At 49.9% G+C, this 14,228-nt stretch overlaps 1 protein-coding gene across 1 annotated transcript; it reads left to right on the top strand.

The window, feature by feature from the left end:
* Nucleotides 1–3,819: 3,819 nt before the first annotated feature.
* On the top strand, nucleotides 3,820–10,487 carry LOC140389428 (tumor necrosis factor-like). The gene is made up of 4 exons (XM_072473571.1): nucleotides 3,820–4,031; nucleotides 8,249–8,306; nucleotides 8,429–8,491; nucleotides 9,906–10,487. Exons 1-4 carry the CDS (start codon nucleotides 3,855–3,857, stop codon nucleotides 10,328–10,330), a joined length of 723 nt encoding a protein of 240 aa, XP_072329672.1. The 5' UTR covers nucleotides 3,820–3,854; the 3' UTR covers nucleotides 10,331–10,487.
* The last annotated feature ends 3,741 nt before the right edge of the window (nucleotides 10,488–14,228 follow it).

Here is a 14,228-nt window from a genome sequence, read left to right as displayed (position 1 = left end):
GTCCCCTCTAATCGCCAACCAATCATCTCAAATCTGTGTCCTCTGATGATTAGTCCCTCAGCTGTGGGAAACAAGTCTTCCCTGTCTACACGGCCTAGGTCCCTCATAGTTTTGTTCACCCCTTAACCTCCTCAGTTCTGAGGAAAACAACACTAGCCTTTGCAACCTCTCCTCGTGGCTGCAAGTTTCAAGCCCTGGTACAATTCATGGAAATCCTGAATAAAGACTGACCAAATAAACACTCCTTTCACAATCCCAGAATGTCGGAAGGAATCGTAAAGCCTCAAGGACGGCACGGTGGCACAGCGGTTAGCACTGCTGCCTCACAGCACCAGGGACCCGGGTTCGATTCCAGCCTCGGGTAACTGTGTGGAGTTTGCACGTTCTCCCCGTGTCTGCGTGGGTTTCCTCCGCGTGCTCCGTCACAGTTCAAAGATGTGCAGGCCAGGTGGATTGGCCACGTTAAATTGCCCCTTTGTACCCAGTGATGTGCAGGTTAGGTAGGGTTAAGGGGATAGGGTGGGAGAGTGAGCTTAGTTAGGGTTCTCTTTCAGAGCGCCAGTGCAGACTCGATGGGCTGAATGGCCTCCTTCTTCTGGTTATGGTTCTATGAAAAATACTTTAGTAGTTTAACATGGGGAGCTGACACTGAGTAAAATAAAAAACTTTGATTTATTTACAATCATGGTACACACACTTCCCTGTGGGTCCCTACCAAGTCTCCCTCTCTGGTTGTTAGGTGCCCTGCTGGCTGACCTGTTATAAATGGTAAATGGAGCTCCCCACCCTTCAGTGTAGAGCCCGTATCCCATACAAACCCCGGGGAATATAATCATTCCCACCCCGTAGGTCCAAAGCAGGATATTACACGTAGTGATGTCACTCTTGTAATGTTCCATACTTTGTAATCAATTTTGCACCTATTACGATCCGACAAACAGCTACAAGACAAATGCCTTGGGCTGTCTGTGCTGTTTAAATTACGTTAATTGAGGAGACAGAAAGTGGCATCTTTATTTTCTCTAACTGTACGATTGAAACTTGCATCTGCATGGAGCGGATATTTCCCCTTGCGAGGCATTCTGGAACGAGAGGTCGGAGTCTCAGGATCAGTGGTTTAAGCTGGAGTTGAGCAGAAACAACTTCTACCAAAGGGTTGTGAATCCGTGGAATTCGCCACCCCAGAGTGTGGTGGTTGCTGGGACAGCGAGTGAGTCGAAGGAGGAGCGAGACAGATTTTTAACTGGGTCGAAGGGTTATGGAAAACGGGTAGGACGGTGGAGTTAAGGCCAGGGTGAGAACAGCCATGGTCGCATGGAGGAGCAGACTCGAAGGGCAGACACTAATTCTCCTCCTATACCTTATGAACTTCTGAAACCATTGTCATAAAAACTCACCGGGTTCACTCATGCCCTTTAGGGAGGGAAATCCGCTGTCCTTACAAAGAGCAAAGAAAAGTACAGCACAGGGACAGGCCCTTCGGCCCTCCAAGCCCGTGCCGACCATGCTGCCGGACTAAACTAAAATCTTCTACACTTCCTGGGTCCGTATCCCTCTATTCCCATCCTATTCATGTATTTGTCAAGGTGCCCCTTAAATGTCACTATCGTCCCTGCTTCCACCACCTCCTCCGGCAGCGAGTTCCAGGCAGCCACTACCCTCTGTGTAAAAAACTTGCCTCGTACATCTACTCTAAACCTTGCCCCTCGCACCTTAAACCTATGCCCCCTAGTAATTGACCCCTCTACCCCGGGGGAAAAAGCCTCTGACTATCCACTCTGTCTATGCCCCTCATAATTTTGTCGACCTCTATCAGGTCGCCCCTCGACCTCCTGGTATGTCCTGGCTCATAAGCGGTTGACTCTTAACCCCTCTGAAGTGGCCTCGCAAGCCTCTCAGTTGAAGGGCAATTAGTCTTGGGCAATAAATGTTGGCCCAGCCCAGCATCGCCCACATCCCATCAATGAATAAAAAAAGAATGAATAATGAGGCACGTATTTGACTCCGATCCATGCAAAGTGGCTCTTTATAGCTTGGGCAAGCCGTTAGGTTTTAGACAGCCGCTTAAAGCTGGGGGGGGGGGGGGGTGGTAGGGGGGGAGAGAGGGATCAGATGGGACTTTGGTTTAATTTCTCACCCGATCGATACCACATCTTCTAGAGGTGGGGGAGAGCCGCCATTGGCGGGTGGCAAGATCCCCCGTCTGCCCGCTGATGTCTACGGGGTTTTTTGCGTGGCTCACACCCTCTGCCGCTGGGGAACCCTCTGGCGGGGTGTGTCCATCGGTGGGACTGGAAGACACCGCAGGTGGGAAGGACAGGAAAATTCCAGCCCGACTGTCCGATCCGAGTGTCAAGCCGCTCCCCCTCCGCAGTGCAACAGGAACGGCAAGAATCCGAAGGATACTGGTGGAAATGTTCCATTTAAACATGTGCAAAGCCACGGTTTAGTTTTGCTGCAATCCCAATGTTTTTCCTGTGCGGTGATTCAGTGGCTTTTCAACGCCCAATGGGCAATGTAGCAATCATGGAAAAGTTAATAAGATAAGTAGTATGACCTGATGGTGAATCACACTGTTACATTTAATGCTGGAGGTGATTTCTGGTGTCAACAAAGTCACAACTGTGCTCACTGAAGTCTATCAATAAGGGAAGGGTCCATGTGGAAAGAGGCGATGTAGAGGCATTGTCACTCAACTGGTAATCCAGAGACTCAGCGTAATGCTCTCGGGACTAAGGTTCGAATCCCACCACAGTCAATGGAGAAAACATTTGAGGACGATTAAAAATCTGGAATTGCTTGGAGTCCCGACATTGCAGAAGGAGGCCATTCGGCCCATTAAGTCTGCACTGACCCTCCAAAAGAGCACTCCACCCAGACTAATTCCAAATTATCCAGTCGAATTAAAAGTCCAATGATGACCGTGAAACTGTTGTCAATTGTTGCAAAAACTCATTTGGTTCATGGACGTCCTTTAGGGAAGGAAATCTGCCATCCTTGCCCAGTCTCCCTGTCTCTGCAATGCCCTCCCACCCTCTGAGGTCTTTGCTCTCCTCTAACTTCTGCCTCTTCAGCACCTCCCATTTTAATCGCTCCAACTTTGGTGACCACCCCTTCAGCTGCCTGGCCCCCAGGCCCTGAAATCCCCTCCCTGACCCTCTTTGACTCCTGACCTCTCTTTCCGACCTCATTTTGCCCATTGAAACCGTCTCTTTAGCGAATCTATTTTGGCAAATCAGTGGTGGCACAGTGGTTAGCACTGTGGCTTCACAGCGCCAGGGTCCCAGGTTCGATTCCCTGCCGGGTCACTGTCTGTGCGGAGTTTGCACGTTCTCCCCGTGTGCGCGTGGGTTTCCTCCGGGTGCTCCGGTTTCCTCCCACAGTCCAAAGATGTGCGGGTTAGGTGGATTGGCCAGGATAAATTGCCCTTAGTGTCCAAAACGGTTAGGAGGGGTTATTGGGTTACGGGGATAGGGTGGATGTGAGGGCTTAAGTGGGTCGGTGCAGACCCGATGGGCCGAATGGCCTCCTTCTGCACTATATGTTCTCTATTCTCAGTCGTCCGTTCTCAGTGGGGAGCCGGTACCAGGAAAAGAGGACGATGGGGCACTGGAGGGAAGGAGGCTCTGCGTTCACCGCGGCAAAGAGCTTACGCCACACCTTCCCAGTCGCGCTCCATTTCCTCCGGACATAGGGAAATCCCAGCCCTCCAGGGTTTTCCGGCGGCCAGGTTTAAATAGAGCTTCCCGCTCCCTGCCACAACAAGAACAAACTGAGGAAGCGAAACAGTGAGAGCATTGATTGCAACGCCCAGGACACACTGACTGTACTCGTCTGAGAAGGAGCCTTCAGGCATGAGTAAAGAACGCATACTATTCGCTGTCGAGATGGGTGGAGAGCCCTTTGAGAAGCAGGCTGGCAGTCAGGGCTGTCGCTTCTACCAGGCTTTCTGTGCAATCGCCGTCCTTTGCCTGGTGACCTTCGCTTCGCTCCTGCTCCTCTGCCGCAATGGCGTTATACCGTCAAAACAGGTGGGTCGATTTATCATTGATATGAAATCTGGCTCAGTCTTTACCTTTATCATTTTCTGTCGCTCTAAATCTGTCTTTCTTATATTCCCCGCCCACCTTTTCTTGGACGAGAACGTGGCCTGTTTGTCAACAAGCCAGGCAGCGTTTCACTGAATTCAGACAAGCAGTTTCTTGCTCAGCGATTTCGACCTTTATATCTCCAGACTTGTCTCAATTTGTCTCTGGGTGAACGGACAAATTAATGAGCGGCGCGCCTCGGAATGGATATCTGTTCCACTGCAAAATTGATACAAGTGTTCTTTCGGTGTAATTTATAAATCAATCCAAAAGGAGGTATTTGCTCCACTTTTGGGGGTAGGTTTCGACTTTGAGGGAGGGTACACGAGTGGCGGAGGCTCACCTGCTCCATTCCCAGGGAGAGGTAGCACCGTGAAAAATCTACGGCACAGAAGGAGGTCATTCAGCTAGGCCACGTCTGTGCCAAATGTGTAGGAGTTATCCAGCCTGATCTTTCACTCTCCAGCTCTTGGGCTGAAGCCCTGTTCTTTGCCTCAAGTGCTGATCTGATTGTATTTTCGAAGCGATGAGAGTTTCTGCTTCTACCAAACATTGGGTGACAATTCCCTCCTCGTCGACCCTCCCATCCTGCCGCCAATTACATAGAATTTACAGTGCAGAAGGAGACCACTCGGCCCATCGAGTCTGCACCGGTCCTTGGACAGAGCACCCTACTTAAGCCCATGCCTCCACCCTATCCGTAACCCAGTAACCCCCCCCAACCTTTTGGATATGAAGGGGCAATTGATCATGGCAAATCCACCTAACCTACGCACCTTTGGATTGTGGGAGGAAACCGGAGCACGCGGAGGAAACCCACGCAGACACGGGGAGGATGTGCAGACTCCACACAGTCACCCGAGGTCGGAATCGAACCTGGGACCCTGGCGCTGAGAAGCAGCAGTGCTAACCACTGTGCCACTGTGTCTATGATCTTGGAGACCCTGACCTCCCATTTCTAGAGTTCCTTCTCCCCCCCTACGCTCCCGGCATTGGTCGCCGACAGCTCCACCCTAGTGGCACCCATCCTTCCCAACTGGAGAGCACGGTGACTCTCCCTTAACAGGCTGCGTGGTGTCCGATGGTTGTGCGTTTGACTACATTAGTCTGATTACCGTTAATGCTTCTGTGCTTGATTAGTTCAGACTGTATGTGTGCTGATTTAGGAAAGGAAGTGAGCTGCAGCGAGCTGCTGGGAGGTGCAGGAAGCATGGAGCAGACATTTTAAAGCATTGGATAAAAGTCTTATCAATAGCGTTACCATGCACTTAGACATTGCCAAGCCATCTCTGGGGCATATAAGATGCACAACAGATTGCGTGCCCTTGTCTTTGCAGTCAAACAATCCTTATATTCATGCAATATCATTTATTAACTTAGGAGATGTAATGCAACGGACATGTTAGGAAATTGGTTCTAGAAGTGATACCGCAATGCAGCAGGCAATTTAGGGATGAAACAAACTGAGGGAAAATACTGCTGGCACAGGATCAAAGAGATAAGCTCACACCTAGCCGAGTTAAATTGTCCCAATCAGGCTTAAACCCGTTTTTGGGAATATCAGGATGCCCCAGATCTAGTATTCTTTGGGCTACTCCTGTCTAACCAGCTATTAGCCCATTACAGAGTCTGATGGCCGCCTTGTCTGTCAACGGGAGGATGGTTGCATATCAATAGCATGGCTCTGTTCTTTTGAATAAAATGGAGTGGCAATCAAACAGCTAAGATAGATTCAAGTCTGAAAATCCCAGAGAACACTTATTTGAGGGGTTGGCAGAGCTTAGAGAGAGAGCGAAAATGAATCCTGTTTTGAACAGGTAGAACAGGAGAAGGTTGTGGAAATTCACTAAACAGATGACCCTAACAGAAGAGAAATTGCTTCATAAATGCAAGTATTGCCTTTGTCTACCTGCGTAAGTGGCATGGAAGTGCATGTTCTGTTAAAGTTCTGTTTAATAGGAACTAGTATGATAAGGTTACGGAACTGCATGTAATCTATTATTGTTAGGGTTAAACTTTCAAAGTTTAAATATTGTTTTGTTTTGTTTACTTTTAATAAAGTTTGTTTATCAAATAATCAAGCCTTATATTATCAGCCCTGGAATGAATCGATCTTTCCACAACATCTCAAAACTTTAAAAAGTTATGGCTCTGGTCTCTTAGCCGCTGTTGAGAGTGGACCAGGCGTCCGTAAATAAACAATCGTGCTTGAAGCGACTTTTTTAGAAACTCCCTTTTTTTTTCAATCCTTCGGATGATCTTTCTCCCAGGGGTCGCGTGGGCAGTGGACTGGAGGCCATTCTTTAGTTCCTGAAGACCTCTGGGGAATTCTGGGAAAGTGGCAACACTGCAGGTGGTCAAGGCCAGCCGAGTTCCCCGGCCTGAGAATGGGTCCCGTGTCGCAGGTGCTGTCAGCTCCTCACGGGACGTAGGGCTCTCAGGGATTTCATCGGAATTTGAGCCCTCCTATCCCACGTGAGAAGCCGGAGACCTCGGATGACTGTAGGGCTGGAGGAGGCCACTTCCTACCTTCAATAAATCTAACCCCTGAACTCACATTGAGTACATTCAGCCATTGCCAGATGATGTTCACTGACCTAGTTTGGTTTCCTGTCTCAACAAATCTTTGATTTTAATAGTATTATCTCTGTTTTCAAATTATTTTGGGGCCTTTTATTCCTTCCCCTCTCTCAGAGGTCACTCCAAGCCTGCAAACCTCCAATATATCGATCTACGCTCCCCAATGCCTTTGCGTACCCCGAGTTTAACGCCTCCAGCACTCGTAGCTGTGCCCTCAACTGCCTGCACCCTGAGCTCCAGAACCCCCTCCCTAAACATTTCCTCCTCCATTTCAAATGCTCCTTAAGCCCTGAACTCTAAGTCTCTGCCGGAATTACCCTACGTGACTCAGTGTCAGATTGTTTTACAAAGGTTATTCATGAAGGTCCTGCCTTCTCAACCTCGCCTGAGGTGTGGTGATCCTCAGGTTAAATCACCACCAGTCAGGTCTAACCCTCAAGAGGGGAAAGCAGCCTCTGGTCACCTGGGACTTTACCTTTACCTCTTTCTAAATTCAGTCATGGGGATGCGGGCATCGCTGGCTGGGTCAGCATTTGTTGCCCATCCCTAGCTGCCCTTGAATTGAGTGCCTTTTGATGGGTCATTTCAGAGGGCATCTGAGAATAGACCTCAGCGGGTCTGGAGTCACATGTAGGCCAGACCGAGTAAGGATGGCAGACTTCCTTCCCTGAAGAGAATTGATGAGCCAGTGGAGTTTTTTTGACAACAATGGACAATAGTTCCAGGGTCATCATTCGTCTTTTTATTTTACACTTTTATTGATCTCGAATTCTGTCTGCTGATGTGGTGGGATTTGAACCCGGGTCCGCAGAGCCTCCAGCACCTTGGGTGAATACACATCAGACTCCATGATCCTTGACCTTTGCGTCAGGCGGCCATTTTGTTCACCCCTCCGAACTTGGTCAACTCGAAGCGAATTTTCGAAAACACCGGGCGGGATTCTCTGACCCTGGAGCTAAGTGTTGACGCCGTCGGAAACGGCGGAGCATTTTACGACGGCGTCAACAGGCCCCTAGGAGCACAGGGGGCCAACACGGCACTGGAGAGCTACGGCTGGCGTGCGTTTGCGCCTGCGTGCTAGTACGAGTTCACGCAGGCGCGTGGGTTGCCTTCTCCGCTCCGGCCCCGACACATGGCGGAGAGCTACAGGGGCCCGGGAAGGAGGAACATAGGCCCCCACCAGGATAAGCCTGCCTGCCGATCGGTAGGCCCCAATCACGGGCCAGGTCACCGTGGGGGCCCCCCCCCCGGGGTCAGATCCCCCCTCCCCCCCGCCAGGCCGCCCCCCACAGCAAGGTCCCGCCGAGTCGGACCATACGAGATGGTGCTGGCACGACTCAGCCTAACTTGGCGGGCACTCAGCCCATCGCGCTGGGAGAATCGCCGGGGGTACCGCGTTGAGCGGCCCCCGACTTGCGCCATGCTGACCGCGCAAGCGCCGATGGTGCCGATTCTCCATGACCGGCACAGGGTCGGTGAATCCCGCCCACCATTGTTTATCCAATCCTTTATATGTGGTCTAATATGTGGTTATAAGGGGCCTTATCGGGATTTGAACCCATGTCTTTTCTTTTCTCCAGAAAACAGCCCTGATCAGAAAGGGTGAGGGTTGGCCACCTGCTGCACCTCCTCATGATGGTGAGTGTTCTCTCTCTTCTTGGTCACGTTCGCCCTCTCCTTCGGTTTCCGTGCGAGGGTATCGCGTTGTCGATTTGCCTGTCGATCAGTTTGAGTGCCCGCCCTTTTCTTTTTCTTCCCAGGGCCCCCTTGTCCCATGGGCGTGGTGGGGAGAGCTCCGAAGAAGATCACCGTCCATCTGACAGGTAAGAGGCTGGCTACGTACAGGTAATATGCAGACTGAGTTTTCTGACGTCTGGGAGGGGGAGGGGCAGCGTATTGCCTGCCCCAGGACGAAATGACCCACATTAAACAAGCCCGCTCCATGGGCAATAACACACTTGGCATGAACCAGGCGAGAGTGGGCTCTCCGCCCCCTCAGTGAGGAGGGGTCACAACCTCGAGACTGCCGGCCAATTTGATTGGGAAGCAGGTCGGCAGGGATAAAGGCAGGGGGTGTGGATAACATCCTGAAGTGAGATGGGGGCGCATTTGGGGAAGGGGCGGTTCCCCCCGAGGCAAACAGGGCACGCCAAAAACCCTATACCTTCCATCCTGCCTTTTATGCCATTTGCATGAGAAAAAACCCTCAGCCTATCTTCTCCTGCCTGCCTGCCTGTGCCAGCCTTAATATGATGTGGGCAGCGCTTAACTTGGCTCAATTGGTTTGGGAACAAGCTCAATGGATTGTTAATTCCTTACTCGGAAATAGCAGGCCGGCTGCCAATTTTGGCACCTGCCAACGACTGTGCTTTGGGGGAGAGCTGGAGGTAAACATCTTCAGAATGGGAGAACACTTTGTACAGGGGAATATTCAGAGTACAGGTGAATGCTCTCTGTACAGGTGAATATTCTCAGTACAGTTGAACGTTCTCTTTGTAGATGTGCAGGGTAGGTGGATTGGCCACACTAAATTGCCTTTAATTGGAAAAACATGATTGGGTACTCTAAATTTATTTTTAAAAAACGATGAGGTCACAAAGATTTACATCGAATTTACAGTGCAGAAGGAGGCCATTCGGCCCATCAGGTCTGCACCGGCTCTTGGAAAGAGCACCCTACACAAGGTCAACACCTCCACCCTATCTCTAGTAACCCCACCCAACACTAAGGGCAATTTTGGACACTAAGGGCACTTTTTCATGGCCAATCCACCTAACCTGCGCATCTTTGGACTGTGGGAGGAAACCGGAGCACCCGGAGGAAACCCACGCACACACGGGGAGAAGGTGCAGACTCCGCACAGACAGTGACCCAGGCCGGGAATTGAACCTGGGACCCTGGAGCTGTGAAGCAATTGTGCTATCCACAATGCTACCGTGCTGCCCCTAATGGTGACATGGGCATAAGACAAAGGGACTGTTAATGGTGCCATTGGGAACTGAAGATTGTTAATGGAGGCAAAGGTAGGTTAGCAGAATGTGTCAATAGGAAAACAGAAGTTAGTCAATGGGAGCAAAACTAGACAACAAGTTGCCAAGTGAGCAGAGACACAGTTGTGTTGGGAGAAGGGGCAAGAGTGGGAACAGAAATATTTGAGAGAAAATAGCGGTGGGCTGGCCACTTCTCTCCATTGCTGTTTAGAATTTCATCCCTACATTGTGTTCTTTCCCTCCTCAGCTTCCCACAACATACAAGGAGCGTCGAGAGTGACCTGGGAAAAGACAGAGATCCTCCCTAATGGCGTGGAATTCAAGGACAACAGTCTTGTCATCAAGACCCCTGGTCCATACTTTGTCTACAGCCAGACGGTCTTCTACAGTGTGGGCTGTCAAGGCCAGACCATCTTCCTGAGCCACAAGCTCGGCAGGCTCTCATCTTCCTATGGAACCAATATTACCTTGCTCAGCGCAATGAACACCGTCTGCCACCCCAGACTGACACACGGTCTCAAAAGAGGGGAACCCTGGTACAAGACCATCTACCAGGGAGCCATGTTCGAGTTCTTGGAGGGCGACCGCATCTTCGCCGAGGTTGGTGAGAATACTGTGCGTTACGTGGACACGAGGGAAGGAGTGACCTACTTTGGCTTATTCGCTTTGTGAAGATTATTCAAATCCCGAACTGAACCCTTAACCCCACCCTGCCCAGCCCGCCCTCACCCTGCGTCACGTGATGAGCAATCCGGATGAAAGAAAACTCTCATGGAAAAGGGATGAAGCCGCAGGAGAACGGGGAATTGTTGGGCCTGGAGAATTGGATGTGGGATGTGTGAGGGGGGGTGGAGTGGCGGCGGGGGAAATGGGGGGGAGGATGGAGCAGCAGCTGGGCAAGCGGGCGGCAGCTGGGTCAGAGTTTGGATCAACTCTTGTTTTGGCTAAGACAGCGCCGAACTTGAGGCAGGAGCGATGGCTGATGCTTGATCATGATTCCGGGCCGGCACGATGGCACAGTGGTCAGCACTGCTGCCTCACAGTGCCAGGGACCCGGGTTCAATTCCCGCCTCGGCTCACTGTCTGTGCGGAGTTTGCACGTTCTCCCCGTGTCTGAGTGGGTTTCCTCTGGGCGCTCCAGATTCCTCCCACAACCCAAAGATGTGCAGGTTAGGTGAATTGGCTATGATCAATTGCCTCTTAGTGTCTAGTGATGTGCAGGTTAGGTGCAGTTATGGGGTTACAGGGATAGGGAGGGGGAGGCTAGGTAGGGTGCTCTTTCAGCGGGACAGTCCAGACTTGATGGACCAAATGGTCTCCTTTTGCATTGTGGGGTTCTATGAGATGGGGCAACTTGCAAGAGAAAAATCATGGAAGCCGCTCTCTTTGCAAAGCTCTGATCGATCTGACCAGTTAAGTGATATTAATAATTGCATTCAAGGGCCTTCAGGTCCAGGGAGCACCGGCAGATTCCTCAGTGAACTCTTGTGTGTGTTTTATATGGATCAGAGTCAGCGGCGATGATACTGGGATTGATTACTACAGAAGAGGGAAGGTTAAGGCTGTTGGAATCACTGAAGAGATCGAGTCCGTAAAGAGGCACGGGTTTGGATGGATGAAGGGTCAAGAATCAGGGAGCACAGATTTTAGCTGGCAACAGAACCGGAGGGCACAGGAGGAAAGACGATTGTACGCAGTGAAGGATTAGGATTGGGAATGTGGTGCCCGACCAGCTGGGCAGATCCAGATTGAGTAGGAACCTTCGAAAGGAGATCGAGGTAAATGGTGAAAGGGTTGAAGAGTGGAGGGATTGGGAGGGTGGCGGGGGCAGTGGGACCAACTCTTCAAAAGAGCTGGTGCAGACTTGATGCGCCGAATGGCCTCTTTCTGCACTGTATCCCTCTCTGATTCCAGGATTGGCAGGTAATCCCCAAAGATACAGGAGCATCTCAGTCTGGCAGCCAGGCTCTTGAACTTGTGTGACTAGATGTCAGTCGGTCAATCTTTAGGACAGTATGGAGATGTGAATGTATGTACCAATCGTGAGCAGGAGGAGGCCATTCAGCCCCTCGCGCCTGCTCCACCATTCAAGAAGATCATGGCTGATCTGATTGTGACCTCACCCCACATTCCTGCCGACCCCCCGATGACCTTTCACCCTCTTGTTAATCAAGATTCTATCTCGCTCTTGTTGTGTTCGGTACACTGGTCTAACACTGGCTGCAACTGGATGCAGCTTAGACCAGAAAGATACTCCAGACCTTGAAGTTAGTTCAATCAGGTTTATTGAACTGATAGCCCAGTGAGCACAGTTCTCTATGAGTTCGACTCTCTGCTAACTTAAGTGTGGTTACTCTGTCTGAATGAACCAGACTAGCTCTTAGCCACGTGGTGGAGGTGTCAGATTGTAACAACGCCCTTGACTGACTCTCTAGATGTTCATCAGTGGAAAGAGGCGGAGTGTGAGTACCTCGCGTCTTTTATAGTCAGATCCCACCCCTGAGTGTCCTGCCTGCTCATTGGTCATGTCCTGTTCTCTGTGTCCATTAGCTGCTTGTCTGTATATCATTATGTGTGTGTCTGCCTATCATGACAGCGCTACCTGAAAAACATTCAAACCACTCTGCTTCCTCTGCGTTTTGAGGAAGAGAGTTACAGCGCCTCACGACCCTCTGCTGGAAAATATTCTCCTCATCTCCGTTGTAATTGGGCGACCACCTTATTTTTAAACCATGACCCCGAGTTCTAGAATCTCCCAGAAGAGGATACAGCCTCTCCACATCCGCCCTGTCAATCCCCCCTCAGGGTAAAATTCTTTGAACTGCTTCTGATGTATTTCGATCCTTCCTTAAATAGGGTTGGTACCTGCGCAGCACGGTGGCGCAGTGGTTAGTGCCGCTGCCTCATGGCGCCGAGGTCCCAGGTTCGATCCCGGCTCTGGGTCACTGTCTGTGTGGAGTTTGCACATTCTCCCCGTGTTTCGCCCCCACAACCCAAAGATGTGCAGGATAGGTTAATTGGCCACGCTAAATTGCCCCTTAATTGGAAAAAATGAATTGGATAATCTAAATTTTTTTTAAAAATAGGATTGGTACCTGATAACAAAATTTATTACATTTTATATATTTAGATCCTTTTTAAAATTGTGTTTTATTTTCTTTATTCGTTGATTATCTAATTACGGATGTAACGTGCACTACCGTGTCACTTTGGAACATGCCCCTCTTAATTATGGGTCAGGAACCTTTCACACCTCAGCTTCTGGCTCAGGCCGAGGTTTAGGGAATTGTCCGCCTCTCTAATTGGTCAGGCGTATCGATCGACGGCAGCTTTCCAAAAAAATATATTTATTTCTGGTTTTCGTTTGGACCGAATTCAAAATCTCAAGAGTGAGATCTGACGGCGCTGGATTGATGACCGGAACGTCGCAACCAGTAACCGACCGTCTTATTTGAATTCAAGCTCAAAGAGGCACATTTTCTCTTCAGCTAACTGTTGGGAGAGTTGTGATGCTGACCGCGTTTGTTAAGAACGTCCGAGACCAGGCGGGTTAATCAGCGCCTCAAAGTAACACAGAAATAAACTGCGCTTCAATGTGTCATGTCGTGCACCTAAAAATAGGCTGCAGCCGAATTCGCACCTCCCAAAGAGTGTTCCAGCTCACTGTAAATAACAGTGTGTCATCTGAAAGTACCACCTTTGCTGTGGTCACACCATGACATGGGCAAAATAAATAGTTGATGCTGCTTTTTCTTAATCTTGGGATAAACTCATCATCAATTCTTAGAGTTTAAAGACTGGTGTGGTGCACATTGAAGCGAACCACTCTGTTGATTCTGCTGATGGCGTGCCTGTCACTTTAAGGCTACAAGGCCTGAATGGTCACATCCTGAGGCTAATTCCCCCTGGGGTACATTCCAAAGTTAAGTAGCAAGTAATTATTTCCCTTCAGATTGGTAGCCGCTGTTGTATAGGGAAGACAGTGGCCATGGCGGTAATGTCACTGGACGAGTATTCCAGAGGCTCAGGTTTTAGTGCTCGGGGTGGGGAAACCCGGGCTCAAGTCCCACCTAGGCCGCGAGCGAGATTTATAATCAGTTAATAAATCGGGAGTCTAAAATTGTTAATGGCAACCATGAAATCACCGCTGAATGTAAACACCCATCTGGTTCACTAATATCCCTGTACGGAAGAAAATCCCTCAGCCGTTACCACCAAGGATCCACTTCCAGGCTTTGCAACTCTCCTTCCAGGCCTCTGATCAATAAGGGAGCCAGGAGTTATTGAAAGAATCCCGCAGGTTCAAGGACAACAAGTGCTACTCTTGCCAGCCACACCCACATCCCGTGAAATAATGAAGAGAAAAGTAAATTCCCTGACTCAAAAACTGGCTCGCCATCTTCATCTTAAAGGCAAACTTTGCATTGTGAGAACATGTGAAACTTTCAAACTTGGCAGCTGATGGGCGATGGGCACATTGCCATACGCTGGTGGTATAAGTTGAAAATACCTTACCGATGAATGTATTTATACTATTTATTAAATTTTGAATATATAATTCAATACTGTA

This window comes from Scyliorhinus torazame, chromosome 14, assembly GCF_047496885.1.
Source record: "Scyliorhinus torazame isolate Kashiwa2021f chromosome 14, sScyTor2.1, whole genome shotgun sequence".
In the NCBI taxonomy this organism is placed as follows: domain Eukaryota; kingdom Metazoa; phylum Chordata; class Chondrichthyes; order Carcharhiniformes; family Scyliorhinidae; genus Scyliorhinus; species Scyliorhinus torazame.
The sequence above is the reverse complement of the archived record's forward strand: the minus strand, read 5'-3'. Positions and strand labels throughout refer to the sequence as shown.

Bases quoted from the DNA above. Each gene is read 5' to 3' on its own strand.
- LOC140389428 (XM_072473571.1), top strand. From the start codon at position 3,855: ATGAGTAAAGAACGCATACTATTCGCTGTCGAGATGGGTGGAGAGCCC. The intron at 4,032-8,248 runs GTGGGTCGATTT...TCTTTTCTCCAG, and splicing joins GCGTTATACCGTCAAAACAG to AAAACAGCCCTGATCAGAAA. The intron at 8,307-8,428 runs GTGAGTGTTCTC...TTTTCTTCCCAG, and splicing joins TGCTGCACCTCCTCATGATG to GGCCCCCTTGTCCCATGGGC.